This window comes from Andrena cerasifolii, chromosome 11, assembly GCF_050908995.1.
Source record: "Andrena cerasifolii isolate SP2316 chromosome 11, iyAndCera1_principal, whole genome shotgun sequence".
In the NCBI taxonomy this organism is placed as follows: domain Eukaryota; kingdom Metazoa; phylum Arthropoda; class Insecta; order Hymenoptera; family Andrenidae; genus Andrena; species Andrena cerasifolii.
The window spans coordinates 9,491,411-9,518,085 of record NC_135128.1 but is presented as its reverse complement, the minus strand read 5'-3'; the positions used below and the strand labels follow the sequence as shown (position 1 = coordinate 9,518,085).

General features: G+C 47.2%; 1 protein-coding gene across 7 annotated transcripts in view; it reads left to right on the top strand.

Annotated features, from left to right (window-relative positions):
• The first annotated feature begins 1,672 nt into the window (after positions 1-1,672).
• Positions 1,673-26,675, top strand: part of By (focal adhesion protein tensin) — a 159,559-nt gene continuing 134,556 nt past the window's right edge. For 4 of the 7 annotated variants that reach the window (XM_076823277.1, XM_076823272.1, XM_076823274.1 and 1 more), the window contains exon 1: positions 1,674-3,198. In XM_076823277.1, the coding sequence (XP_076679392.1) occupies positions 3,106-3,198 (93 nt within the window). In that variant the 5' untranslated portion in view covers positions 1,674-3,105. Of the gene's footprint in view, positions 3,199-26,675 lie in introns of all 7 variants that reach the window. The other 3 variants (XM_076823271.1, XM_076823282.1, XM_076823281.1) reach the window with 2 other exon arrangements.

Here is a 26,675-nt window from a genome sequence, read left to right as displayed (position 1 = left end):
GGTTCCAGGAGCAAAGTCATTACCTAAATCGTGTGATTCATGGCTTTGTGGGAGCTCCCTGGGCGTTGTTTACTTTGCTGTATTAATGGACGCGTGTATTTGGTGGAGAAATAGGGCAATTGGGTGAAACAAGTGGAGTAAGTCAACGTGTGACGTCTAACAAGGGAAGATCCTGAACCCAGAAATTCAAGAAAATCTGAAAGTTTCTGAATATGTAGAGGATCGCCTCCAGATTACAACGCAATTTTTGTTTGCTGCCTAAATTCACTCTGAGGGGATGAAATTAACCCCTGAAAGTTCGGCTAATTTTCCTATTTTATTTTGTAACTCACAATCTGTAAGAGATAGAAAAAAAGTTTCAAGGCAAAAGTTACTTCTTTTAATTAGGACTATTATTTGGTAACTTACAGTTCTTACAGTTCGCGAGTTATAGCACAAAATCGGAAAATAACCGGAATTTAAGAGGTCAATTTCACCCCCTTAGAGTGAATTTGGGCAGCAAACAAAAATTGCGTTGTAACCCGGAGGACATCTCCTACATATTCACAAAGTCTCAGAATTTTCTGAATCTCCCGGTTCGGGATCTTTCCTGGTAAGTGATCCTCAGCGTGCTTCGAAGGTGAAGAAATGGGAAAAATCGTGTGGGAGTAACTTCGCAGAGGTCTGCAGGGTGTTACGTGACCCGTGGACGCTGGTCTAAAATGAGATTTCAGATGCAAGAGTAACGGTGAGAAGTTTGTGTAAATATTTGACACGAGTTTCCTGTGTTGCACAGAGTTATTGATAAATTTTTGAAAGTGTGCTGCAAATACTAATTTTGAAGTTGTGCATGGGATCGTATCTATAATGCTTTACGCAACACTGTGTAGTATTCATTAAGCGTTATTTATAAGCAGCTGAGTGAAGTGAAGCGAAGTAGCTTGCTTTATTCAAATTAATATCCAGGGTACACCCAGTATCGACCAATCTTTGATGCTTCAGATTTCGTCTCGTTTAATGCGTGTCCCAATAACGATTCTGTTGCAATCAATCATCGGACCTGGCAACTTTTTCCCCGTTAATTTATTCCATTAACGATATCGTTCGGTAAACATTCAGCAAACAGGATCTTTTTATATTTAGCTCTGTAATACTCATATGCATAATGGATATCCCTCTGTAATTGAAAAACTGACTCTTGAGATATATTGAGCCTGAAATTCCATAAATTAAAAACTATCTTCAAGCCAGCTGGGCACAAGTTACCTCGTCGCGAAGCATCGACAGCGGTTACATAATCTGCGGGGCCAATTCCTCTTCAATTATTTTTAAATGCACTAGGTAGAGAACCAAGAAGTCTCTCAGAAGCATCAACTCCAAAAGTCATTCTCTCGAAGCACTTTTAGGCCTGAAAAAAAAATTTGGAGTAATTTACGAGGAGCAGGAAGTTTCTGACTGCCAGGAGGACACCTGGTCGAGTAAACTCTGCAAGCCTCCATCGATCATTCGGAATCATTCCTCTGGCGATCTACGCAAAATCGGCGGAATAGCGGGCGGAGGCGCAGATGCGATGAGCCACGCTGCGTTTCGACACGGATTGTCGATTCCTTCCGCCCCTCTGTACGGCCCCCAGAGCGCTCTTCGGGGTCCCGGCTGGTATTTTCTGTCAGTCGACGGCAGGCCGCGGGTCGAGCTGGTCGAGAATACACGACGCTCGTAAAATCGAGTCGCCCGACACGCGTGCTCGTTCCATCTCCGCTCTCGCGCGTACTCCACGCTCGGATCTATCGCGAGGTCCGCTCAATTGCCTTCGTAACACCGAAAACACGTGATGCAGACATCACCGCTCTCCCCAAAGGGCCATCGAAGCTGCAACTTCGGGGAACGTCGCCTTGACAACTGACAAAAACCGTCCGCCCAGCATCCTGCATCAATTTGAGCAAGCTCCGAAGCTGACGCTGGCAGACGCCTCTCCTTCGCCGAAGAATAGATCGCGAAAGCTGTGGGCTGCTTTGAAATTAAAATCACGCACGATATTAAACAGCACGCGATTCCTGTGTTTCCGTGCATTAGCAATCCATCCACGCCGCGAGAAAGTCGAGCGGCAGTGGGAGGGAGGAGGAAAACCAGGGGGAGGGAAACGGGAACGCAGACTTTGTTCGCGAAGTTCGTGATTTTTAATTAAACTCCGATCGGCGGAGGAGGTGCGTCCGTCTCGAAGGAATTTCCTGGCGACGTCTTTGAACGAGAAGCGACCGCCGCGGAAAGGGGTGGCTCAGCGTCTGCCGAGATAAGGGAGGCGGTGACCCAGACTGTCAAGGCGCGTATAAAATCGACGATAGCGAAGTCGACAGCCGCCAGTGTCGCGGGAACCGCGCGCACGATAGGACGTCGGTCGCGTCCCACGTTCGCGCGTCGTAAAAGCCACGAGAACCGAACGAACCCCTGCAGTCCTGTCACGTGTCGCGGGGAGCCTTGGCCATGATCGAACGCGATCTGCCGAACGAAACGAAAGAAAGCCATGCCCACCGACGATCTATAGTGGCTCTCGACATTGTAACAGAGTGTAATTAAAACGTCACGCTCCCTTTCGCTGCGCAAACACTCGGCAAGTGGTCTGCGAGGCACGCGAAGTTATTTAGAAGTCCCCGGACCATTATTGGCGAGCTTGGTGCGGAGATCGGAGGAGAAAGATGAGCGATACCAGAGGATCTACAGGTTCGAAGGTCAGTGGCTCGTTGCTGGAGAATTTTATGAAAAATCATTGAAGTCCCTGGATGAAGTGTCTCCGAAGAAAGGACGCATGCTCTAAGAAACCTGAAAGTTTGAAAATAGCGGGCACAGAGCGGCACGCGGGGATCCTCGAAGAACCGTAAAAGCTTCGGAGCCAGGGCCATTGGAGGAGCGTTTACCGATAGAATATCTCGGGTCCGTAAGCCCGAAATTCACGAGGACTCGGGTGAGTCGAGATGCAGCGGCTGCGAAAGAGCGTCGCGAATAGAAGCGGAAAGTCAAAGGAGCCTTGAGGCATTTGCCGGAAGGAGGACGCGTGGAGCAGGAAGAGGAGAAGAGGAGAGGCTAGTTGGCGGATTGGAGGGAACGAAGAGGCGAGAAAACGCTGGAGGAATGCCGTGGATAAAGTGTTTGGGCGGCGGAGGCGGAAAGGCCAGAAGAGGCAAGCCACTCAGCGTCAGCCAGCCGATCCACCTGCTCGTCAAGGTGAGTTTCTCTTTGGTTTTTCTCTAGCCACGAATTTTCTCGAGCTCGCCGCGCCGTCCGATCGCGTCCACGGACACGGTAAAGGGGTTAAGTGGGCCTCGTCGAAGGATTGGCGTTAATACACTCGAGTACGCGGAACACATGGCCCCGCGGTAATTCGTGGCTATCAATTCCTCGCTTTTTCATTCTTGAGGAGCTCCTCGAGCCGAATCTCCAAGGGATTCCGGCCAGCGAGGTATGATTTTATGGCCGCCCTTTAACTTTATTGGCACGATTATGCGCTAGTAAATCGCCTCTACGCGCTTACCCACTTAAACCAGCGCGGTATTTCTGGACCTACTGGCGACGTAAATAAGTCGGAAATCGCGCGCGATGAATGATCGAATCTTCGAGACAGGAAGCACAAAGATTCGTCGCGAGACTACATTCAATTTGAACTGCATTCGAATATTTTTAGTCCTCCCGTTGATGAAAAATCGTGTTAATGAATCAGTGCGAAAGCCAGGCGGGAATATCTTCGAGAGTACAATCTCTGACGATTTATCTACGACGATACACTCTCGGAGATCCTTTGGAAAAGCAGTACGTTCCTAAGGTCAACTCTCTCGTTCCGCCGATAACTCGGCGATAAGTGAAACTCGTCTTTGTCCACCCGGGGCTAATTGTCCTCGGCTACCATCCCTCCGGTCTCGGTTCCTAGACGCAAATCCGAAACGCAGATAGCTGGTAGGAAGTCACGCTGTCGTATTTTAATAAGCGCCACGCCTTTCGAGGGGGCAAAAAAAGGTAGCCTTCGTTTTAGAGCGACAGGGAGATTGAGTCGAGGATCGACAAAAAAATAAATGGTGGGAGGAGGAGGAGGGAAAGTGTACATGGTTAAAGCGATTATTAGGAGAGCGTTTCTTTCATCGTGGAATGCTATAAAGCCGTGGAGATACGAAATCTCGGGATGACGAAGGGGCGCCATGGTGGGCCCTTCCGAGGCCAGGCCTGATTTATTAATTTCTTCGTCGAAGGCCCGGTTTCTTTGGTTCCGTGTTCGTAACAGCCGCCTCTCCAGGCCTCCCCATCGCTGACTATATCGATCCGACGATACCTCTGCACGACCCACCAATTAAATTGATAATAACGCGCCGCGTTACCTGCTCGTTATCGCGCCAAGAGCGGCTCGTTCTTAACGCAATCGTTAAGTGACACCCACTCGCGCGCGATTCTCACGAGGGCATCGGGCGAAGGGAGGAAATCGTGGAAGATACGTGTCGTGGAAATCGCGACAATTAAATGCCAGGAAAGAGGGCACGTTCGCCTACGTGCTTACAATACTGTAGCGAGTTTCAGGAATTATTGGGATTTGTTAAATAACAGTCGCTTGACTTCAGCAATAATCCTTGTGGACCGTAGACTGTAATGGCAGTGCAAAGGGGAGGAGAAGCTGATAGGATCCCTGGACTTGGGAGCTTTTGTTTGCCAATTGGGACCGTTTAGGTTGTTGACGAAGTTCCTCCCTCTGCGCACGGCTTTGATGTTCGTAGTGTAGCATAATCCTTTTGTTCCGTCCTGATTGGATTGTGCTAGTCTCGTGTTATCCTTGAATCGAAGACGATATGAGATTATAGGGTGGATGTACAAGTAAATGAACACGTACCAGTGAATGCACAGTTTATATTAGAATTAGTAAAATAAGTTATTAAAATAAGCAACTGATTAATTAGAAACTTCTTTTAATTTCTTGCTTCATATGCAATCAATTCTTGCAGCACGTGGAATCAATCGCGCTGCGAACATAATTTTGTAAAAGTGTTCATTTATTAGCCTTAAGTGTTCATTTATTAGTGCGTTTACCCTAGTTGAGGGAAATGGGGAGAAACTTTTGCAGGATCAGCTTTCGTTTGGTTAGAGAGTCATGTGTTTATGATGCTATTTAAAGAAGACTGAAAGCTAATTCCTATTGCAATATTTCTTTGCATAGCTGTCACCAGATTCCACGCTGATTCTACTATTCTTAGTGCTTGGGCATCTCCAACCGAGCAGGCACTTTATACTCAATTTGTCATTCAATGACTACGTCATTGGTATAATTCTGTCCACACAGTGTGACATAGTGCGCATTTCTTCTCTAACACCTTGTATTCATTTAACCACTTCACGTTTATGTCAATGCCACTCTCCATATACTCTTCGTCACTGGTTCATTTGCTTTAGCTATCGGAATGAACCATTCACTCATTGGGGCCTTATCCTGGAAGGTATGTTTTATAATATTGACACTTTCCAGTGACCATCGACAGACAAACAATTCACAGAAACTTCCACGTCTATTCGTACCAGCATTTCCAGCTGACAGGTAAAATATTTCAGCGACAAACGTTCTGTTACAGTAATCAAGTTCGTAATTACTTAATTTCCCACCGTTTCTTCCCGCTGCTCATTTTCCATTGCTACGATACAATATTAGCTATTACAGCTGGGCAAATTAATTAACCCAGCCACATTTACACTTATGCAAATAACCTCTCCCCTGGGGCTAGCATTATCAAATCAAATTAAACCAACCCAACATAATCATGCAAACCGACGAATTAATTCCTCCGCCGAGAAGACTCCGCGGTATTCGCGAATTAATTAAACCCCACCTCTCCGAATCGATTTCCCGTATCAAAATTCTAGTTTCGGCCGTCACCGACAGCTGTTTATTTTTCGCAATGCAATCGCGAGTGCGCGTCACCAGCCTGTCAAAACAATTCATCAGACCCAGTCATCGGTTTCGCCGTCCCCGTGATTCCGATTGCACTCGATATTGTGAAACAGCCCCTGCTGGCAATAAACTTGAACAAATATCACTCGGCATGCAGAACGGCACCAGACGGGGACGTCTTAAGCGACCCTTAACCCTTAACTGGTATACTGTTTTTGGCAAACGTGACTGGTATACTGGGGTCGTGGCAGACCCCAAATAAAAAAGGACATAGAAATTTGTGAAGTCGACACTAGAGCAACCACTACGAATATTTTCTTCTTAGGTAATGTAGAAAATAATAGAAGCGTAGAAAGTTAAACTATTACTTTAAAATTAATTAGAAATTCAGTTTACCAACGTAGACAACCGAAAATTGTACATCGAACTTTGGGTGCTTGGGGTCACGAGCGACCCCAGGATACCAGTCAAGGGTTAAAACCAAGCAAAAATCACACGTTAATGGCGCGGAGCAATTAAATAATAGCGAGGCGTGCACCACCCACGGCGACGAGCGGCGGCGATTTCCTTAAAGCGCCACTTCGAACGCGCTATCCCGCAGAATATACACGGTGGCCATTGCTCGGGCTATTCGCTGTGCCATTGCTGGCCTCATAAAAAGGACATAAACGCCAATCCTCCCGTGTTTCTCCCAGCAATCGCGGGAATACGGTTCCAAGGACGAAGATCATCTCGCGGTGGATGGGGGCAAAAAGGGGTGGCTTTCTCGCGTTCCTTCCTGATGCACTGTGGGTTCAAAGGCGGTCACACGGAGACGACGACGTGTGCGAGCTATCCGCGATCATCTGAGTACCCGTTGTCTGTTATTATAACCGTACTATTATCGGTACTATACACCTGCGCTGCCAGTACGTACACCGCCCATCGACGAGCACGCTTCTTTGCCAGACATGGCAATTAAATTAGCGCGCCCCACGGCTATCCCGGGACTTTTTGCCCGAGCAAAGTTTATGGAATGCCTGAGCAGGGAGGAAATGCGGCTGTTCAAGTGGCTGGCAGAGTGTGCCTGGGATTGGATCAACCCTTTAAAGTACGTGTCTTGTTTTCTGGCGGCGGGGATAGTGGATGGTGGTATCGACCGTCAGGTTTCCTTCTATCTTTCGTTTCTTAACTGAAATAAGGTTTGTCGATATATCGGAGGATATTACATGTGGTCTGAGAAGTTTCTGTTCGGGTTTCGAGAACCCTTTCGTTCGTAATTGAATTTTCGATCCTCCTGCGAGGACACGTTCGGAGTTCTCTTATCTCTGCTCTCGTTAAGAATATTGTTAAGATTTGAGGACGAATTGGAGAAGTCCAGTTTATAATTGATTAGAGTTAGCAGAGGGGAGTTATAATTGTTAAAGAAAAGTAGCTTTATTTCTATTGGCTATATTTCATTTCTTGTTATTGTTTTACAGTGCTTTTTAACGGGTTATTTAATAGCGAGTAGTATAATTAAAAACTTTGATTTTTTAAGCCTAAAATGGAAATATGACTTGGTAGTTTTAATAATGTAAGAGTTCTTCTATGGGTTGGTAATTTTTTGCAAAATAAAGATCACAAGATTGTAGGATCCGTACTGCGTTTAAGTAATTTTTCTGTCATTTTGGGGGTTAGTGCTTTCTGCGTAACTAGGCCCAATAATTGGAGTTTGCACCAGCACAGTGGATTTCGTTTCACAATCCCAAGATTAAAGGAATTCGAACACGCCCTAATACCTTTGTCAAGCAACTCGTAGAAGGGAATTCTAAGCGTTGCCTCACGTTCCTTCCGGCTCCAACGTTTCCTACAAAGACTAGCAATTAAGTCAGCGCACCTGCCATGCAGCTATGCCGATTTCTGCGCGCGCGATGTCAATGCGCGAGCCACGCTCGCAGCGATTCGTTAAACATTTTAATCTCGCGGTTCTTTCTCTCTGCGGTGGATTTTTCCATTCGACCGGCATAGAATCGATTGAAATCAACCAGCTGACTGATTTACGCACTAACTATTCCCAGAAAGCGCGATTTCAATCATTCCTGGAAAATTCCATATTTACGCATGCAAATGGGTCTGCTTTTTTTTCCGTGGTACCTTCGTCGATGATTTTATTGAATACCTCTCGTAAATTGGGATCGATAGGCAACGGGAGAACCCCAATGAACTCGGCATTATCTTTGGAAAAAGTTTAGCATGCCCGCGGTATCATTCGCGGCGAATCAACGGAGGCTCGTAACTCTCGAGCAAGATTAGGAAATCCTCATAACTATCGTCATCATCGTGCATGCACACTGCTAGCCCGCGCGCGTACTGAGTCGTATATTACGCGGAATATATGCCCACATGCCATTCACTCGTACATGGAATACAATGTTTTATTGGCTGGATGTGCTCCCTCGAGATGAGCAGGCTCGTTCTTTTCAACTTTTACGAGGCTCAACTGCCTCCAAAATTAATCTCGAAAGCAATAAGGAGGCCCATTTGCAAACAATACCCTCTGAATAACCATTGCCAGGTTTTTTACCTGCATATGTGGCCTGCATACCACTGGATTCTCTTTTCACGATCGTTATTCAGATGTGCGAGTGCTGGTTCGAGTAAAAGCTGATCTGATTATAGGATTTTTAAGAGTGCGTATTATATGTGGATTTCCTAAGTGGTATCGTGATATTATGATTACTTTATTTTGACCTCATTAGCTTTCGTTATCGAGGATTAATTTCACGCAGGTATCTCAAGGTGTAAAAGAACACATATTTCTGTTTGGCGTCAAGTGTCAAGGTGTTCGAGAATTAGACGACGCGTGGGTGTCGATAGTGTTGTGAAGCCGCTCGAAAGGTGTGAGGTAAAAAGGTGTACGCGAGGCAAACAATTTGGGAGTTTATCGAGCATGGCCCGATGCAAGCTGAGTTTCAGAAGCGAGTTGACGAGCGCGTGGGCGCTTCGACGCGCAGTCTTGTAGCCTTTCGAAAGATCAACAGTCCCTTTTCAGCTGATGAACTTCGGTGTAAATTTAGGGACGCGTAACGAGTCGGTTATTTGACCAATTCGAGGAATTCGGCACGTCGTGAAAGGATAGAAACACGTACCTTTCGAATTCTCCGCCTTCGTCTCTATTATATTCAGTTGCGAACAATGGGGATTCAAAGTTCACCTGGTGATACATAACAGAAACTCGCTATAAAATTTAGCAGATTCTTTGGCTCAGTGAAGATCAGCTCTTTAATCCCGCACTTCTGCGAGTATATTGCAGCTACTTTTAATGCAAACCTTTCTGCAGAATTTTCATTATTTTTCTCCTCTGAATTTTTGTATTTGTCTCGACTTGTGTAATAGAGATGTATTGTTATCGTTATCGATGTTAACCGTTTCCAATTTCAAGGCGATTGGCCTAACAAGATTAGAACGAGGTAGTCAATTACCCGGCGACTTTTATCCTTGCCCTATTTTTGGCGTCAGAACTGTCTGCGACGGTCCAGAAGACAAGGGTCGCCCCTTCCAAAATGATGGTCGAAAATAACTCGTGATCCTTCGTCTGCTTCTCCAGACGCTGATGACACTTTTCGTCGGCGACTCGCCAATTCTGGCGCCACGCATTATAAATGAATGGGGCAGGGGTAAGTAAAGTTTGAAGTTGAAACTCGCGATGCTCCAGAGTCCTCGCTCCGTGAAATGTGTCGCATCGAAGTCGCGACTTGGATTTCGGATGCTGCAAAACCGCGGCTTGAAACCGGGACGCTCCGAAGTGGAAACTCAGAATTATAATATGTAGTCCAGAAGCCTAATTTGGAATCGAGCTGCTCCAAAATTGAAACTTGGAATCGCGATGCTCCGAAGTGGAAGCTTGGAGGTGTAATACTCCCGAATCCTAATTTGGAATCGAGCTGCTCCAAAATTGAAACTTGGAATCGCGACGCTCCGAAATGGAAACTTGGAGGTGTAATACTCCCGAATCCTAATTTGGAATCGAGCTGCTCCAAAATTGAAACTTGAAATCGCGATGCTCCGAAGTGGAAACTTGGAGGTGTAATACTCCCGAATCCTAATTTGGAATCGAGCTGCTCCAAAATTGAAACTTGGAATCGCGATGCTCCGAAGTGGAAACTTGGAGGTGTAATACTCCCGAATCCTAATTTGGAATCGAGCTGCTCCAAAATTGAAACTTAAAATCGTGGTGCTCCGAAGTGGAAACTTGGAGGTGTAATACTCCCGAATCCTAATTTGGAATCGAGCTGCTCCAAAATTGAAACTTGAAATCGTGGTGCTCCAAAAAAAATGTAGAATTAAACCGCTCCGAATTGGAAACTTGAAATTGTGTTGCTTCAAACTGGAAACTTGAGATCGCGCTGCTCCGAAATTGAAGCGTGCAATCGAGTTGCTCCGAAATTGAAGCTTCGAATCTCCGAAACACTCGACTTTTATAAACGTGTTGCCCCGCGATGGGAAGTTCGCGTTGCCTTTCAGTTTTCACCGAGGGAGGAAGAAAAATTTAATCTGGACACTGGAGGCCCTCCAGACGAGACGGGCTCTTCCGAAAAGAGGGAGAGGCGATCGCGGAAAAAAGCAGTGTACAGAGAAAGAGACTTAACGAGCGGCAGCCAAGTCGAGAGAAAAGAAACGAACGGCGGCGGAGATTAAATCGCGCGATATCACGGCTAACGATTCGAGTTCGCTGCGAGCGACGACGATGCCACGACCTCTTGAGATTCCTTAATTGCAGCTGCACGCCGGTGCGCGCAATTAAAAGTTCTTCAATTAGGACACGCGTCCCGCGTCGCACTGTCTCGCAATTTCGCCCTTACTTCACCCCTTGGGTCAACTACTTTAAGGAAACTGGAATCTCTTCTTCGCTATTCACACACGCTGCAAGAATTCCCATTAAAACAACTCAGACACGACTTTCCACGAAGATGTATCCAATTACTCGTCATAAACGAATCACAAATTATATCAGCTAATCAAACTTGCTGGAACCCTTCACTTTTCAATCTTAGTTAAATTCATAACAAATTAAATCCCCCACTCATTAAATCTCGTTCAGCTAGAATTCTTTTACAAGCACACTTGAGATAACATCTTCGTGTAACATCTAATATCTGGGAACCCAGTTCCTCCAGCCAAATTCACGAATTCCTCATCAGTTTTCGGAATTCCTCCACAATCAGTGAATCCATTTGCTAAGCAAGGTGCTCCTTAAAAGGGGGATGTCAAGCCCTCCGCGTAGATCTCGCCAGCAGGACGTTGAGCGATGGCAATAAGGAAGCGCATCGTCGAAGGAGCCAGGACCTCCGCGTGCCTCTCGCTCGATCGTCGCTCATTGTTTTTGAATAATTGATGCGGCACTCCGCGTTCTCCCTGCCCGTCGATCGTCCACAGAAGAAGGGGGAGGGAACAATCGATGTCTACGTGTGTGGCAACGGAGGAACGAGCCGCGTACACGACGAGGTACAACGTCGAGGATGATCCATCAGCGGATTATCTGGAATCGCGAAAAGTAAATAGCGGCGGTGTCGGCACGTACACGCGTGTAATATGATAATCCGGGCAATAACGCGAAATGTCGGAAAGCAAAGTGCAGTTTCGTTCGCTGTAGCCGGGTCTCGGTTACAAAGGCTCTGAGTGCAAACACACACGGCGCGGCGACGCTTTCGCGATGCACATTGCGAAAGGAATTTGTTCGTTCAGCTGTTTCCAGCCGGGGGACTCGTCGTTCGACACGAATTACTCTCCGGTTTCTTACTATGTACACTAGGGTTTATAAAAAAACCGACTTTTGAAGAAGAAAAAAAACGGTTTTCGAATTCCACTATTCCCAACAAACCGGTGGAACTGATATTTGAATTTTCACAAAAAATATAATTAAAATAGAAAATAAATATTTGTACGTATTTTAATATTTTTCAGTTTTTTTTTAATGTTTATGCAATTATGATAATATAGAAAAATAAAATATACTCTATCCATGCAAAACCAAATAAATAAAATAACTAAAATCCGTACAAAATATAAATTATAAATCTTTATTTTGTTTAGTATTTTTCTTCCGAAAATATGAACTCATAAATATTAGTTTTACAGTAAAGTGTTACCTACTACAATATTCTTGTGTCCGAGGCGATTTCAAGTCAAAATCTTAACGTTTTAATTAAATAATCAATTCATTTTTACATATTAATTCTAGTATATAAAACCGTTTTTTTAGATTTAAAAACCGGTTTTCGAATTTTACAAATTTATAAAAAAACGGGTTTTGAACGCGGTTTTTAAGAACCCACAAACCTTGATGTATACCTACAAGATGAAGAGCGAGGTAATTTCCGTTTCACTGAATTTTTCAAGGAAAATCTGAGGATCAAGAAGATTTGGTTTCACTAGAAAAAGTCTCTTGGACATTTTATTATTATTATTATTATTATTATTAATTAAACGGGAATCCCCATGGTGTGCAAAAAGAAAAGACAAGTGCAATTACAGAGTCTGAACACTTACTTAACCAATAATTAATAGCTAGTAAGCAAAAAATACTTACACCTGTAAGATTTTCCATTTTTCTTCCCTTCAAGAAACCGAATATGGTATTAAAACATATTACCATGGTCTCGGAACCTTCCTCTGTAAAATAGGTGTTTCAGAACGGTGTATAGACGCAGAGAGCTTAGAAGAAAGAAGTAATGTTCACAGGCTGCGTGTTGTGAAAGGCAGTCAAAGCTCAACGAGCCTTCGCTACTAAAACGCTGGATATGTCGTTAAAATCTGACCCATTTTCGCACGTTACGTTGACAATTACCGAGTCCCGTTAGTTCCTTTTATATGTACTTCTTCCACTGAGCTGAAAATTTCCTTTGGAATCACAGAATCGTTCCTCTGTGCACGATCGCAGCTATCGCGCCCGAGCGGCGCAGCTGTATCTCGGTAATTCCAAGCAATCAGCCCGACAAACCCTTTTCACCGGCAGTATCGCGACACGACAGAATTCTTCCGTGGTCCACGGGTTGAACAAAGGTCGCTGGATGATTTCTCGAGAGCTCGTAACGAGGATCGCGAGGGGGCTCGTGCGGGAAGTACGTGAAATCGGTTGATTCGATGCTTCCGCGGTCCGCCTCGAGACCGAACCCCCGCGAAACGAGGAGCAATCTTGCTTTTCATACAATTAAGGCCACACGGACAAGCTGCGGGGCGCAAGCGGGCACGTGTCGGCTTGGAAAACGTATCTCACCCCCCTCGGCGCAACTGTTCCTTCCATCGCGTCCCGATTACCCCAGAAGCCTCTGGCCTGGATTTTCCGACCGGCGAACTTTCGAACCCGGAATTTCAATCGTCCTATCGTCCTATCTGAGAGGCGACTGTCATTTGGCGAGCGGCTGGCGGAACAATCATCGGCGCCGGTCACGGCTCGATATTCTCACGAGCGTCTTTTTCGCCGCCGCGGCGTGTAGATGGCCGCGGCGCGCGGCAACCGGCGAGGAACTACGAGAGCGAGCCGAGGAACGCAGCTTGGCGTGTATAAAAGGGGTGAAAGGTGAAGATCAGTTAAGGGTGATGTAGTGGAGGCGTTTAGTTAAATCGATCAGATAGGGCTTTGCATGGCCCGCTGGTGGCACCCTCGCGCGTCCGCCACTGTCTTTCCCTGAATTATGAGCGGCGTCCACCTGCGAACCTTCTTCCTTGATCCGTATTCCCACAGCGGAGCCGCGGCCGGAATCTAACCAGCCGCGTGTTTCTCCCGGTCGAGCGGGATCCGCCGCGCGCACGGCTCGCTTAACCCCGGAGGAGCACTTTGGGCCCTCGTTAAAACGATACTCGCTGTTAATGTCGCCCCTGTACGTACCTACAGCCGCCTGGTACGATCTTCGCTTTCAGATTAACACGTTTTAAATTCGTCTGCCGCGGGTGTAGCTAATCGTAGCACCACTTAGAAACCAGGGGAATCCTTTTGGTCAATTTGTAGGAGATACAGTCGGGCTGGAAGTGGACCGTGGAAGAAAATCGTCTAATCAGCGGGCAGAGTTTCCAGAATTACGGGGGGCTCTTTAGATCGACGATTTATCGCCGGTGTACGACGCTGAACGAGCCGTTTCGCTTCGTCAACGGTATCGGGAACGGGCCCCGGCGGGGCCCAAGGATAATGGGTCCATGACTAAACGATCATCGGACCATTATCCCTTGGAAGCATTACCGATCTCGCGTTTGGCGCGATTTACAGGTGTCCGGGGAGGGGAATCTGTGAGCTCAAGAGACGTCTGTAATGTTTTCGAGAAATTAATGCCTTACTTCGCAATAATTGAATGAAAAAGAAACGTGATGAACTGATGATCATTGCTGAAACTTCGAGGTCAACCTATTATTTAGCACGAGATATCCCTGGTTTAGATATTAACCCTTCGTTCACACACGTCATTTTTCGATCAACTTTGACATACCTGGGTGGCTCACACTCAGAATAATTTTTGAACGACTGCCATTCTCATTTAAAGAATCCAATCGCTTTGAAAAAAATCATGGGTCAAGTTCAAGGTCTCTAGAATGTATTCCAATAGTTTTTTGATCGACATTTTATCACAGTGTTTGCAAAAAAAATTCTAGATTACCATATGTCGCGGAGACACGAAGAAACTCTTCAAAAAATTGTAACTTTTACAAACTTCAATATTACAAGCTGAAAATCTACAGAGTTATTGTTCAGATATAATATTTTGTGAAAAAAATTAGTTTGTAAGTCGGCGTTGGAGAAAAGGTATTTATTTTGCGTATAGAAGACGTCAAAATCAGTTTATGGGTGGCTCGCACCCAGAGCGTCAACGGAGGGTTAATTGTCTCGGTTATTGCGTGTAAAGTCTAACAGGCGAAAAATTAATACTCCTCTCGCCTCCAGGATCTACAGAAGCCTAGCTTTCCCTCGTGCCCCCGCGTTCAGCTTCCTACAGCCCTGTCGACCGCTAGATTCAGCAGAAAAGAATCCACTGGACGGCGAAACAGTTCAATCGGCAGACCAGAGTCCGAATCGTTCTCTCCCTGTACGTAACGCTTCCAAATTAGCAGTCTCGCTGGAAATCGACGGGGAACGATCGAGCCGGGAGACACGCGTGTCGAATCGCGCCGTGAAAGCGACGCGGTTCGCGCAAAGTCGGAAAGGAGAACGGTATCCGATCGACCGGATAAACGTTTGAGCACGATCCCGCTTCCTGTTTGGACCATTAGCTCCGTCGCAAGCCGTGCAATCGACTCGAAACATCGAGCCACGCTACGTAATGGTCGCGTGTGCTCGCTTCCACCAAGACCCCAGGATTTCCCATGAAAATCACGATCACCGAGCGATCCTCTCCACTGATCGGGGACAAAAACGTCTCCCGCAGATGAGAATTTATGATCCGGATCGATAGTCGAATGGGGGATGACGAGACGGGCTGGGACTCAAAGAACGTCTACGATATCCCCTTCGGTGCTTACATAGGACGTTACGTTCGCATCGTACGATCGACTCAAGCTACACCGTGGCGGATAGATCATCGCGACATTGAGGTGCGCTTCTTTGAAAGAGCGATGACGTAACGACGTGTTGTCTGCTCCGCTCGTCCCACCGATGGAAGATAATGCGCCAATGAGAACGGTCTCGTTAGAGTGCATAATGGTGTGACGTAGCGTAGAAAATCGTATCGTTATATAATTTTCCCCTGGCAGCTGGTAACTGGTCAATAACGCCGTTAACTGTATCCAACTCGTTCCTCAATCGTACTCTACCAGCTCTCCAGCGGAAACTTCAATTTCGTCCAGGCAACAATTGAGACTTCTCTCGTTCGCGATTCTCGCCCCGACCGCGAGGGATCGATATTCCTGCTATTGGGTAGTTTCGCGAGTGCCTTTGTTCGATAGCAATAGGGATACCATTAATTGCCGAGTGTTTCAATGGGAACGATGAAATGGTATTAAATTCGATTTCACATCTCGTCGAGGCCACTCGAGGTGACACAAATTTTTCATACGGAGTTATAAATTCATGGTACCGCGAGTGCTCGACCTTTAGCAATAATTCATCCCTCAACCCGAGCTGCTTTTAAATTCTAAAGTATAAATGCGTCCCCAATACAGTGCCATCTGTCCGCGTAAAATATTTCTTATACACCCTGCCGGGGGGAACCGCGTCCGAATTTTCTGAGCAATTACACCGGTGCCTTCACCTGTCACGAGGGAACGCACGTACCCGTAATCATCAAAGAACGCTGGCCACGATGACAGGCATCGATATCTCGTCGCCGATCCGCGAGAGTGGAACGCGCTGGCAACGTTTCTCCTCGTCTGAAATCCAGTTAACTGGACTGTGTTACGTGATTTTCCGGCGCAGCTACGAGGAACGTTTTCTTCGCGTGGCGACGCACGTTCCATAAAGCGGGCCGCCATTATTCAGGTTATTGCGAAGCAGGATGCTGGAATATGCGACGCGTGGTCGTCGTTCCATATATATCCTGTCGCCTGGCACACTTCCCGAATATTCCCTGCCTACCCCCCTTTTGAAATAACACCGTCACATAACGTCTGCGCGCGCCTGTGTGCACAGATTAAAAGTCGTCCTGAATTTTCTACGCCCTCGAGCGCGGATTCCCTGTAATCCTGTCGCGCTCCGCCTGTAATCCTAGCGCCTACGTGCAAATCCAAATAGAGATGGAAACAGGTGCACAATTATCTGCGACCGTTTATCCTTGGATTTTACAACTGCGATATTACGGGCTGTTTGGAACGGCTCCTCCGGTGTCGTTTGTTCCTTTGGCTCCAACAGAGGCGCCTTGAATCATTTAAATGGGTCCTCTTCCGCCCTCTCCAGGCTCCTTCAACGACACTTCCGTTATTTACAATCATCCTTCCCTTCGCGTTTCTCTTGGTACAAATTCTATCCATTCCTCTTGAATTGAAAGGACGTTGCAGTTGATAAATTTCATTGGGAACGATCGAAGCAAATGTTCGGCTACAGTGTTGGCAATTTTTCTTCAAATTACGTGCAAATTTTCCACCCTTTGTTAGGGGGTTACACGTGCTTAGTCGCTGTGAAAATGAAAGATCTTTTTGGAACTTGTTACAGGTTTTATTAAAAAGGAATAAAACAAAATGCTTAGTGCGCGTCATTTATTAGTCCATAAAGTGCAGGAAAAAATTTATTTACAATATTTTTTGTATTAGGTACAGTATTTTATGGTTTTTTAGGATCTTTACACCACTGCAGAAAAAAATGTTCAGCGAGATAACTGCTTTAAATATCGATGGATCTGGAAAATAAAATGACATTTTTTTAATACATTGTTTAATTCATTTTTATGCTGAATTACAGAGCAAAAATTTGCATAAAAAAAGTTCATTTAACTTTAAAGCGCCATAAATTGATTATTTTTTCAAAATTAAAAAAATTGGCCCATGTAATGAGTATTGTTTTATTTTTTTTTAATAAAACACCCCTAAAAATCTTGAAATCATTCATTTTCACGGCTAAACAAACGTGTACCAACCCCCTGAAAGCAGTTCAACTGAGATAACAGTAGGTTGATGTAACTCAAAGCCCACCCCTTCGGACCTACCCTCCCATCGCGTCGCTAGTTTGTATCCTTTAAACAAGCTTCGACAGAGCCTATGCCCCTTATTAAATTCTTCCACAAGGATATTCACGAACGTGCGATCTTATTATCTGCCTCATTTCCTCGCCCCGGGTCCCCGAATCCTCCTCGTCCTCTGTGAAAGGCATCATCGCGCCCTCCGCTGTTATTTCTACCTGTAACAGCCCCTCGAGTCTGGCCGAGACGACTAATATCCGGCCGTGATGGAACTTCCACCCCCGCGAACAAAGACGCATTATTATGCGCGTCCCCCGCACGATGTCGGCTTTCAAACAACCCCTCGCGGTAACAACAACAATAACAACCGTGTCTAGTCGCTTGCGTGGCAGGAACTCACGGGGACAGGAAGTGCATGGACGATTTGTCGGTGTTCTCGCGTCTCCTGCAACCACAGTTCCGCTGGCATCAGATTCAGGAACGAGTGAACCTCGCCAGGCGCTGCTTCGCTATTAAAACGCGTAATTTATCGATTATAGTGTCCTCAGCTCGCAGAAATTCTACTGCGATATCACGAGCCTCCGTCTAGATCGATTAATAAAGCTTCTACTGTAGGTTTATGATTGTTCAGGTGTGATCCACCGTCAGACTTCATTACGGCGTCACTAAGCTCGATTTTCAGCGACCAGGAAACAGACCACGGGTCCAGAGATTAAAGTTATATCAGTCTGGACAACTCACAAATTACAGCCACCCTCTTTCGGCCCTCGCCGTCTCGTGACGTGGATTTATAGCTGCACCGGATTCGCGGGCGTGTGCGCGCGGATCGTGATCTTCGATCCCCGTTGTTCGCCACGCGGGGATCACCGAGGAGGGTAACCTTTGTACGCGAGGGTCATTCCGTCGGGCTGTGGCACACTCGCCGTCACCCTTCGGCCAGGAAATAAGCGTCACGGAGCGTCCAAGGGTCCCCGAGGGCCGTGACGGCTCGCAAATATTTGCCGGCCGGAAATTACGTGCTTCCCTGAGCCAGTCGTTTCCGATAACGAAACAAATACGCCCTGGCAAATAGACCAGCATCATTTTCATGCATCATCGATCGATCTCCGAAGGCACGCGAGTATTTGCGCCGCGAACGAATTTCAGACTTCGGTGACGTTTGATAATCTAGTCTAACGGTGCTTTGAAACACGGTCCTTCGTCTCATACCCTCCCCTTAATTATATTAATAAATCCAATTAGAGGGGCCAGCGTAGATGCAGCGATAGCCAATAATCGTGTAGATCGCGCGATTGCGGGCGTACGTTTCGAGGTGGCCGAAGGTGAGGGAGGAGATCGGCTTCCTTAAATCTTCCGGGGGACACACTCGAATCGATCGAATGGAAATTCCATTCTCGTTAAGTGCCGTGGGGAACAAGTTGGAGATACTCGAACTGGCCTGGTCGTGTCACACGGTTGGATGAAACAGAGAGGGGAGGCAGATCGAGGAAGAGGAATCGACGGCAAAAAGGGAGTCGGAGGAGAAGGGAGGGAAAAAGAGGTGGTTACATGGGGGAGAAGCGTGTACAGCATCTACCAAGGCGAAGCAGATTAGAGCAGGTCGGGCACAGTGAGATTTCATCTCTCTTGTCCTCTCTCTAGCTGCTTTTCCTCCGCCTCGCCCTCCTGCGCCGTTCCATTCTCCCGTCGCCCTTGAATACCTTAGCCCTAACGATAGAACCGCGCACGGCTGAGCCGAAGGACCTTCGCAGGGGCGCATCTTGGTCCTTATCGTCGCCCAGGGAAAAATCGAAACCGGTTCCCCGTCGTTTAAAGGATTGCTTGTTCATTAATATGACAGCTTATTACGCGCGTGTCTGCTGGGCCCTTTCATCTCTTCGTCCTCCGCATTCCGATTTGTACATGCCAGTTAATGGTAGTGAATTACTACGGGAAATCAGTCTGAATCATGTTGAAGTTTCAGTGCAAATTGGCAAAACTGGCCAGTTTCAAAGCAAAGAATCGATTAAGAGGGGGATTCTCGTGTAACAGCCCCCGAAATTTATGAATTTCTTTTTTTTTAAGAAGTTAGAAGGAAAATAAGAAGGATCGACATAAAAAAAATATTTTCTGCAAGTTTAAAGATGCCTCCTTATACCCAAAAGAGTTTAATCCAAAATGACCAACAGTTTTCTCAAAAAAAAATCTTAAATATCAGTTACTTTTGCTTGACGAGAATCCTCGAAAAATGATTTGAAACCTTGGAAAATGTGTACATTTTGTGGATTTTTTTACAAGTCAACGGCTTGATGAAGATTTCCCGTTTTTTTACTAGCTTAACATAGTATTATGAACTACGTAAAAAAAAAGTTTCAGTTAAAAAACTATTGTTTTTTGGAAGTTATGCGTACATATCCGAAAGTCTCTCGATTTTAGACGGCTAAACGGTGGGCCTGAAAACAGCTGTATGTCGTGTCTGAAATCAAAAACAATATAATCTTCTTATAAAGTATGTCAATAGCTATCGCCCAACGGGGCCGATTTTGAAAATTTTGAAAAATAAAGAAATGGTGAGATATCAAAGGTAAAGTTACATTTTTCTAAGAGAAAAGGCCACCTTTTTCCTTTGTAAAGAATAAACGGGGAATCGGAATAAAAAAAGCCTTCGTTGGACCATGTGGAATCTTATTACGATCCTGCATGCAAAATTGGAAGTGAATTGATTGAACGTAGCGCGAGTTTGTAGGCCCACCGTTTATCCTTCTAAAACCAGGAGACTTTAGGATATGTATGCATAACTTCCGAAAAACAATAGTTTATTAACTGAAACTTTTTTTAAAACTAGTTTATAATACTATGTAAACATAGTAAAAAAACGGGAAATCTTCATCAAGCCGTTGACTTGTAAAAAAATCCACAAAACGTACACATTTTCCGAGGGTTCAAACGGGTATACCCCCTTAAGAAACTATAGTGGGCTCAGCTGAAAGGTGTTCCCCTTCGTGTGACGCCGGGAAATCCTTTGATCCCCAAAGGAACGAGTTGCAGCCCGAGGTAGAACGCACAATAGGTCGATTTAAGGCGAATAAATGGCTCCTTCGTGGTCCCCGGACGCATATCTAAATACATATTTCGATTGCCGCGCTAATGTGTCGCCCTATCACCGGGGCACGTTCGCCGGCCATTAAAGAACTCACGGCTCGTTCACGGGAACACGCAGAGCGCCCCGCTCTGGGAAGAGGGAACGGCGGTAAGCATTAACGTCGTCGCTGCCCCCACCGTTCGGGAAATGGATTTCACGGAAACGTTGTCTATCGAGCGGAGGAAAGGCATTATGCAAATATAAAGCGTCGCCTCGAGACGGAGAGATCGTTAATGTGTTCGAGAGTTTCGTGGCTGTGCATCGAATGAATAGCCGCGGTGTATCGTGCGTTCGAGCGCTGTTTCTTTTGGAATTCGCCGAGAAATACAAACGTCGTTCGCGGCTCGATGGGGCGCGACGTTTCCAGAGACGTTTCCACGTCGTTTTATTCCGGGAGAAATCGGATTCGCGTCGCCTACGAGCGCGTTAGACGGAAGTTATCGTCGCGGAAAAGAGAAATGCCTGGCGAGACGCGAGCGGGCCATTGATAAATTCGTGGGCCGCCGCGTTGCATGCTGGTGGCCATTCGGGGTAAAAGGTGGCGTTATTTATGGCAAAGGGGGATATTGATGGGGATGCGGGCGAATGACGCGACAATTTTTTCGACGGGGTTCGGTGGAAAAATTCTCCGGTACCATTTCGAACGACTGGGCCACGCGTTCCGATACCATCGAGGTTTACGAGCAGAAAAGCTTGAGAAACGTTACCCTCTTCAATCGTCCCACGAAACAATGCGGTTTACCTGGAAAGATTGCTCATCCGAAAATTACAAATCACAACAGGCCAGCGAAAGGAGACAAGCTAAGCACTCGTGCAAACGAGGCAAGATTCGCGGGCGACTCTTGCATCGCGAAGGAAGATCAGGTTCGAGGGGGGACGATAATCTTCGTGGCTGGCCCTCGACGCGCGATGAAGAGGACTCCACCTTTTTCGCCGCGGGGCATTATTCTACACGTGCGAACACATTTCGCGGGAACAATGGTCCCCAGTCGTTAGGAGGAGTTTTCGTGCTGAGTTAGGATCGTGTCCAGCTGGGTATTATTCCCAGCCGTGTTCCCGGAACGGCGTTCGTTTGTCGGCGAAAATAAGAAGCTGTGAAAAAGCCTGAAAGCTCCGGAGGTCCTCCGGAGGAGACTGCCGTCGAATGGCAGCGAGGCGGAGCCGACCAAGAGAGCCCTCTTTACACGTGTTCCCTTTTCTCTCTTTCTACCACCGGCTCCTGTGTGGCTCCGCTCTCTCCCGCGTCATTGTTCGGCTCCATTACCTCTCGCGGGGACATTTTCTGAAACTAATTGGGCCGTCGCCTCATTAGGCACGAAACTCGAGCGCTAGATGACTTTCTCGCGTTGCAGCGCGAACCGGGGCCCTCTGATTGTCCCACCCGAAAAAAAAAGGGAATCGCAAAGAGGTTTAGGGGCGCAGTTTTTGCTGGACGTGTTTAACCGTCGAGGGAGCGCGGACTGGATGAAGAGGCGCTGGATTTGCGCGTCGACACGGTGGCAGGGTGCGCATAATGGGCTCACTAAGCGGCACTCATTAACCAGACGAGTTAAGGAAACCCTGAAAAGTTGAGTGCATCGAAGACAGCACGCCTGGATCGATCGATCTTTCAAAATCCATCGTCAAGAGCCACATACGTAGAAGATTGATCGACTGCCTCGTGATCGAGATTGGGTATCTCGCGGGAGGAGTCGACGAATCCCAGTGGGTGGATTCGAAGATGCACCCACGCAGTTCCGCGATCGACGTAATAGTGGGAGGCGAGGCCACCCGTGGTAGCGCGCTTTACATAATCGGTCCGTCGCGAAGGGTAACGACGTCGGTCGGCTCGCGAACCGGATGCTCCTCTCGTGAATATTCCCCGGGGAAAGAAGCCCAGCTACTGACCGAAGGCGCCCGAGGACTGGACTCCTCCCTGGAGTTCAATCGTGTAGTTTAAGCCCGCCACACCTATGATCGCGCGTTTCATCGAGCCCCCCGAGTGAGTTGCATCATTGCGTGCCAGTATCGACGCGTTCCCCTCGACGATATAATCATCGTCCAGCAGCCGAAGACGCAATAAATCCATCGGAGCTCGCCAGGTATCCAGTGATCATCCTCCATCCGTGAATCGCCGGATTCGTGGAAAAAGGGGTGTAATTTAAGGTGGATGAGGGGTCTGGGCGGCATTCTAATCCCAGAAAAGGGCCCTCCGCGGGAAGACGAAGGATCTCGTGGATGAGTGAGCAAAGACAAAGGGGCGTCCGATGACCGACGACACCAGAGATCCTTTGGCCAGACCTGGGAAGCGCGTCATGACCTCCCAGCGAGATAAATCGTCGTGGGATAGAGAGCGGGCTCCTCCTGGTTGCCCTCAGCACCGCCTCGACCACTCGGACGGTCATCCGATCGACCGGTTAATCTTGGATCACCTGTACAACCTGTCCCTCGCTTCCTGGCATCTCGAATTACGCGCTGGAAAAAGTCAGCAGTTTCGTTTACACGGGGACAGGGCGGAGAGGCTGCCCCATGGCTCCTGGCGACGTAAATCCCCCTCAGGCACAAGTGGCCGTTTAGGCGGTCCTGCGGGGTCGGGATTAATGCGCCGCTACGAGGAGACCCCTCTCAGACCGTGTCAAAACATGTGCGCCGAACCAAACTGCCACCAGCATTCACCACAATTATCGTCTCCCCGAGTTTTGAGTGCCTCCGTCCACACTTGACTACGAGCTCCACTGAAGGAGTTATCAAGAAGGGCTGGAACGTCGTCCCCGGTCAGACGGTTAATTGCTGTTCATTGCGTGTTCACACGGACTTGCTTGACTCCTTGGGAGCATGGTCGACGAGGGAGGATGGTCAAAGTAACCCTTAATCTCGCTGGACCAGGACACCAGCCCGGATCTTTCAATCTGGTGTCATCAATTCAGCTATCTACGCTTGTAACAGATTTCTTCCCGGGAGTAATACTTTAAAGTAGCTGCTGCCAGCAGCTGGATCAGCTTGACAAATCTAATCACGACAAGAAACCTACAATGATTCACTCCGCTTCTGAAGATTGCAGGAAGGAGCAGGGAATCAACTGAGATTGCTAGATGAGGAACTGAAGTTCAATCGACTACCCTACCAGTCGCGGTATTTCACCGGTAACCTTCTTTCTTAACGTGACAGAAGTCTCCAAATTGGTCTCTCTTGGGGCTAAAAGCCTCGTCGATGGAAGAAGCTGAAATTCGTAAGCCTTCGCAATAGTAGTCTACCGACAGAGCTGATCAACTCGCCGACACCTTCCTCCTTCCAAGTCCGATAGTCTCAAACATACTGCCGCCTACGGTGCACGTGTTGGAAAATCGATTTCCCTAGAGAATAGGAGTCCCGAGGATGGAGGGAGCAGGAATTCAAGACCACGGGAGTTGTCGTAGCGCATCGGACGCGTTTCCCCCCATGGGTGATCGACGGCGGAATTTCGCCTGTAATTCGGCGTTTATCAGGGATCGGGAAATTCGACTGGTAGGAATCGCGAATGCGGTGCCCGCGCTAACGGCGGCTTTCTTCAAAGCGTTGCCAAGAGAACCTGTACTCGCGTGGGATCGCAATGAAGAGAGGACAGCAGAGTCTCATTCAGTGGCGGGCGACCAAGGAGAGCCGGTTCAAAGGGAAACAAAGTCTACCTCGTTAATTCGCCCGGCACTTGCCAGGAAACGGAGTCGATAGCCGCTAGCGGTTTCGAAACGGAACATCGAAAATCGCAGCTTCGATTCTGGCACCGTCCACCCGCCTTACGTAATTCGGCCGTTGCACTTTGCTCTAAAATTTTGCTGGTCGGTTCCTGTCCATGCCAGTGAATCACCGGTGGTTTCCACGAAATTCCTAAATATCGCCGGCTAGAGAAAGGGAATGCCACCCTAGATACCTTAAAAACATCCTCCTCCGCTAATTCTGGAGGCTTAGCGAAGGGTAGGTTCCTTATATTTGGGCACTCTAGAAGTGGCCTGAGAGGAAGCCACCTGTGGTAGGTGGAGAGTTTGAGATTGGTACATTGGTTCGTGTCTAGAAGCAGCTTTGATGCTACGCTTCAATTACGTCGGTACCTGAAGTCCATCGCGGGCAGTCCTTCGAATCTGTGTGCTATAGATAAGGATATCTGTCCTCGTCGAACTTTTAAACTCCCCCGAGACCGTCACTCCTGACGGAGCTCGTCCGTTGGAGGGTTTCGACGGAGCGTGGCACTTTGGATGATTGAAGGTGAGATTCTTGAAAAATACAGCGCGTCAGAGAGTTTCAAACGTTGCAAAGCCGAGGAGTGAACGCTGTTCAAAGACCAAGTGTTGGTTTCGCGCTGAGAATCGCCAACTGCCAGCCTGCGTGCCTCTGCGTAAGCGATTAACCAGCACGTGCTAAGTGATGCAAAAAGCGTCGGCTGAATTCTACCGCAATCACGGCGAGGAATCGTGGAAAGCGGTTTCCAGTCTCCGATAAGTCTATCCAGCGATCGTTAACGCGCCTCGACGAGAAAGAAAGTCCATCAACGTCCAGTCGGGGCCATTGTTTTCGCCTGGACGAGGACATTGTTGTCGTTGCTTGGGAAAAGAGGAATAGAAGGATGAAGCTCGAGCTAGCTCGGGAACAGAGGACTCGCGGGATGAAGAAGGGCCAGGGGACGACCTAGGGGAAGAAGAACCTTAGGGAAAGAGGAGGAAGAGGCAAGGGGAGGAACTGGAATGCGAAACGCGCGCCAGTCTGCGCGAGCAATCGAGCTCACGGATTCCATGGGCATCGTGGGCGAGATGGGCCAGACCCATAAGTTGTTCCCCTGCTGTGACATACTGTCACCGGTGCCACGTGACACGAACGCCTCTTGGCACGTGCAAATCTGATCGTCACGCCCTCGGCCGAGTCGCAAAAATCGGTCGAGTGGAAGACTTGCTGGTGAGCGAGCAACGGTACAGCGATACTGTTGGCGACAATTTCTCTCGAATGACGTTGTCAGTAGTCCATTCGAAGATGTATTATTCCAGACAGCTCGCGGTAATGCTGGGACTCTGAGCTGTCCCCCTTTGAGCAAGCGTTCTGACGTTTCGTTAGCGTTGTAGGTAGATTCGTTAAAGATTCCACGATCCACTGATACTCTGGCAATTGGAGAACGGTTTTGTGAAGGGACACAGCTCACGTCAAGAAGCCTCGAACGGTAGTAATTGTAGGTTTTAAAGGCTATTCCCGTTGAATTATTTGTAACACGCGCGGCCATCGCAATGCAAGCCACAGCGACATGGAGTCGCGTTCCTCCGCTGATTTTTAATCGACTAGACTACGCCCGAAGGCATTAACGCTGCGGACTGGTTCCTTATCTGATTTCGACGCAATTATTCCTGGCTCGGGGGTAATTAAGTCCCGTGCAAGGCGTAGCGATTTTGATAAGCGACCGGGGGGCTCGACCTTCGCCAGGAATTGCGTAATCCTCCCTTCTAGACCCTTGTCCTCAGCACATTATAGATCCAACAACGCCGTTATTGCGCCACGAATGCGAGGGAAGGCAAATGTTTCATAAAATTATAGATAAATGCTCGTAGGGCACGAGGTGTAGCCATAACGCTGCTATTAAATCTAATCTTTAGACCTCCTACATGGATCTCGTTCCTAAGATCATTATGTCGTAACGTAGTTATACAAAATCAATTTGCTGGCAGGTGTTGTGAAATTCTATACACGTATCATGATGGGTTTTACAGTCATAAAAGAAAGTCAAGTGATTTGCAAAAATGGAGGAGAAGAATCACTCTAAATTCTCAGCTCTGACATACCTATATACATTTACCAAACACTTTTAAGGGATGATTCTGCTTTGATCGACCGAAAAATGAAACTATCTTTAAAGATTTTTTTCTCAATGAATACAACATATAATGAAATAAATCTTTTTGGAATTTATTAAGGTACTCTTATATTATACAAAAAAATTTAATAAGATTTTTTAAATTTGTTTCATATGTTTTTTTTACAGCGGCAATGTGACACCTACAAAAAAGAGGTATGTTCGTGGCGTAGGAGATTTCGCGACTCAGGCTTATCTGAAACAAAAAATTTGAAAAGATTCTTAATCTGTACGAGTGTCGCTACCGGCCGTAGCTCAATT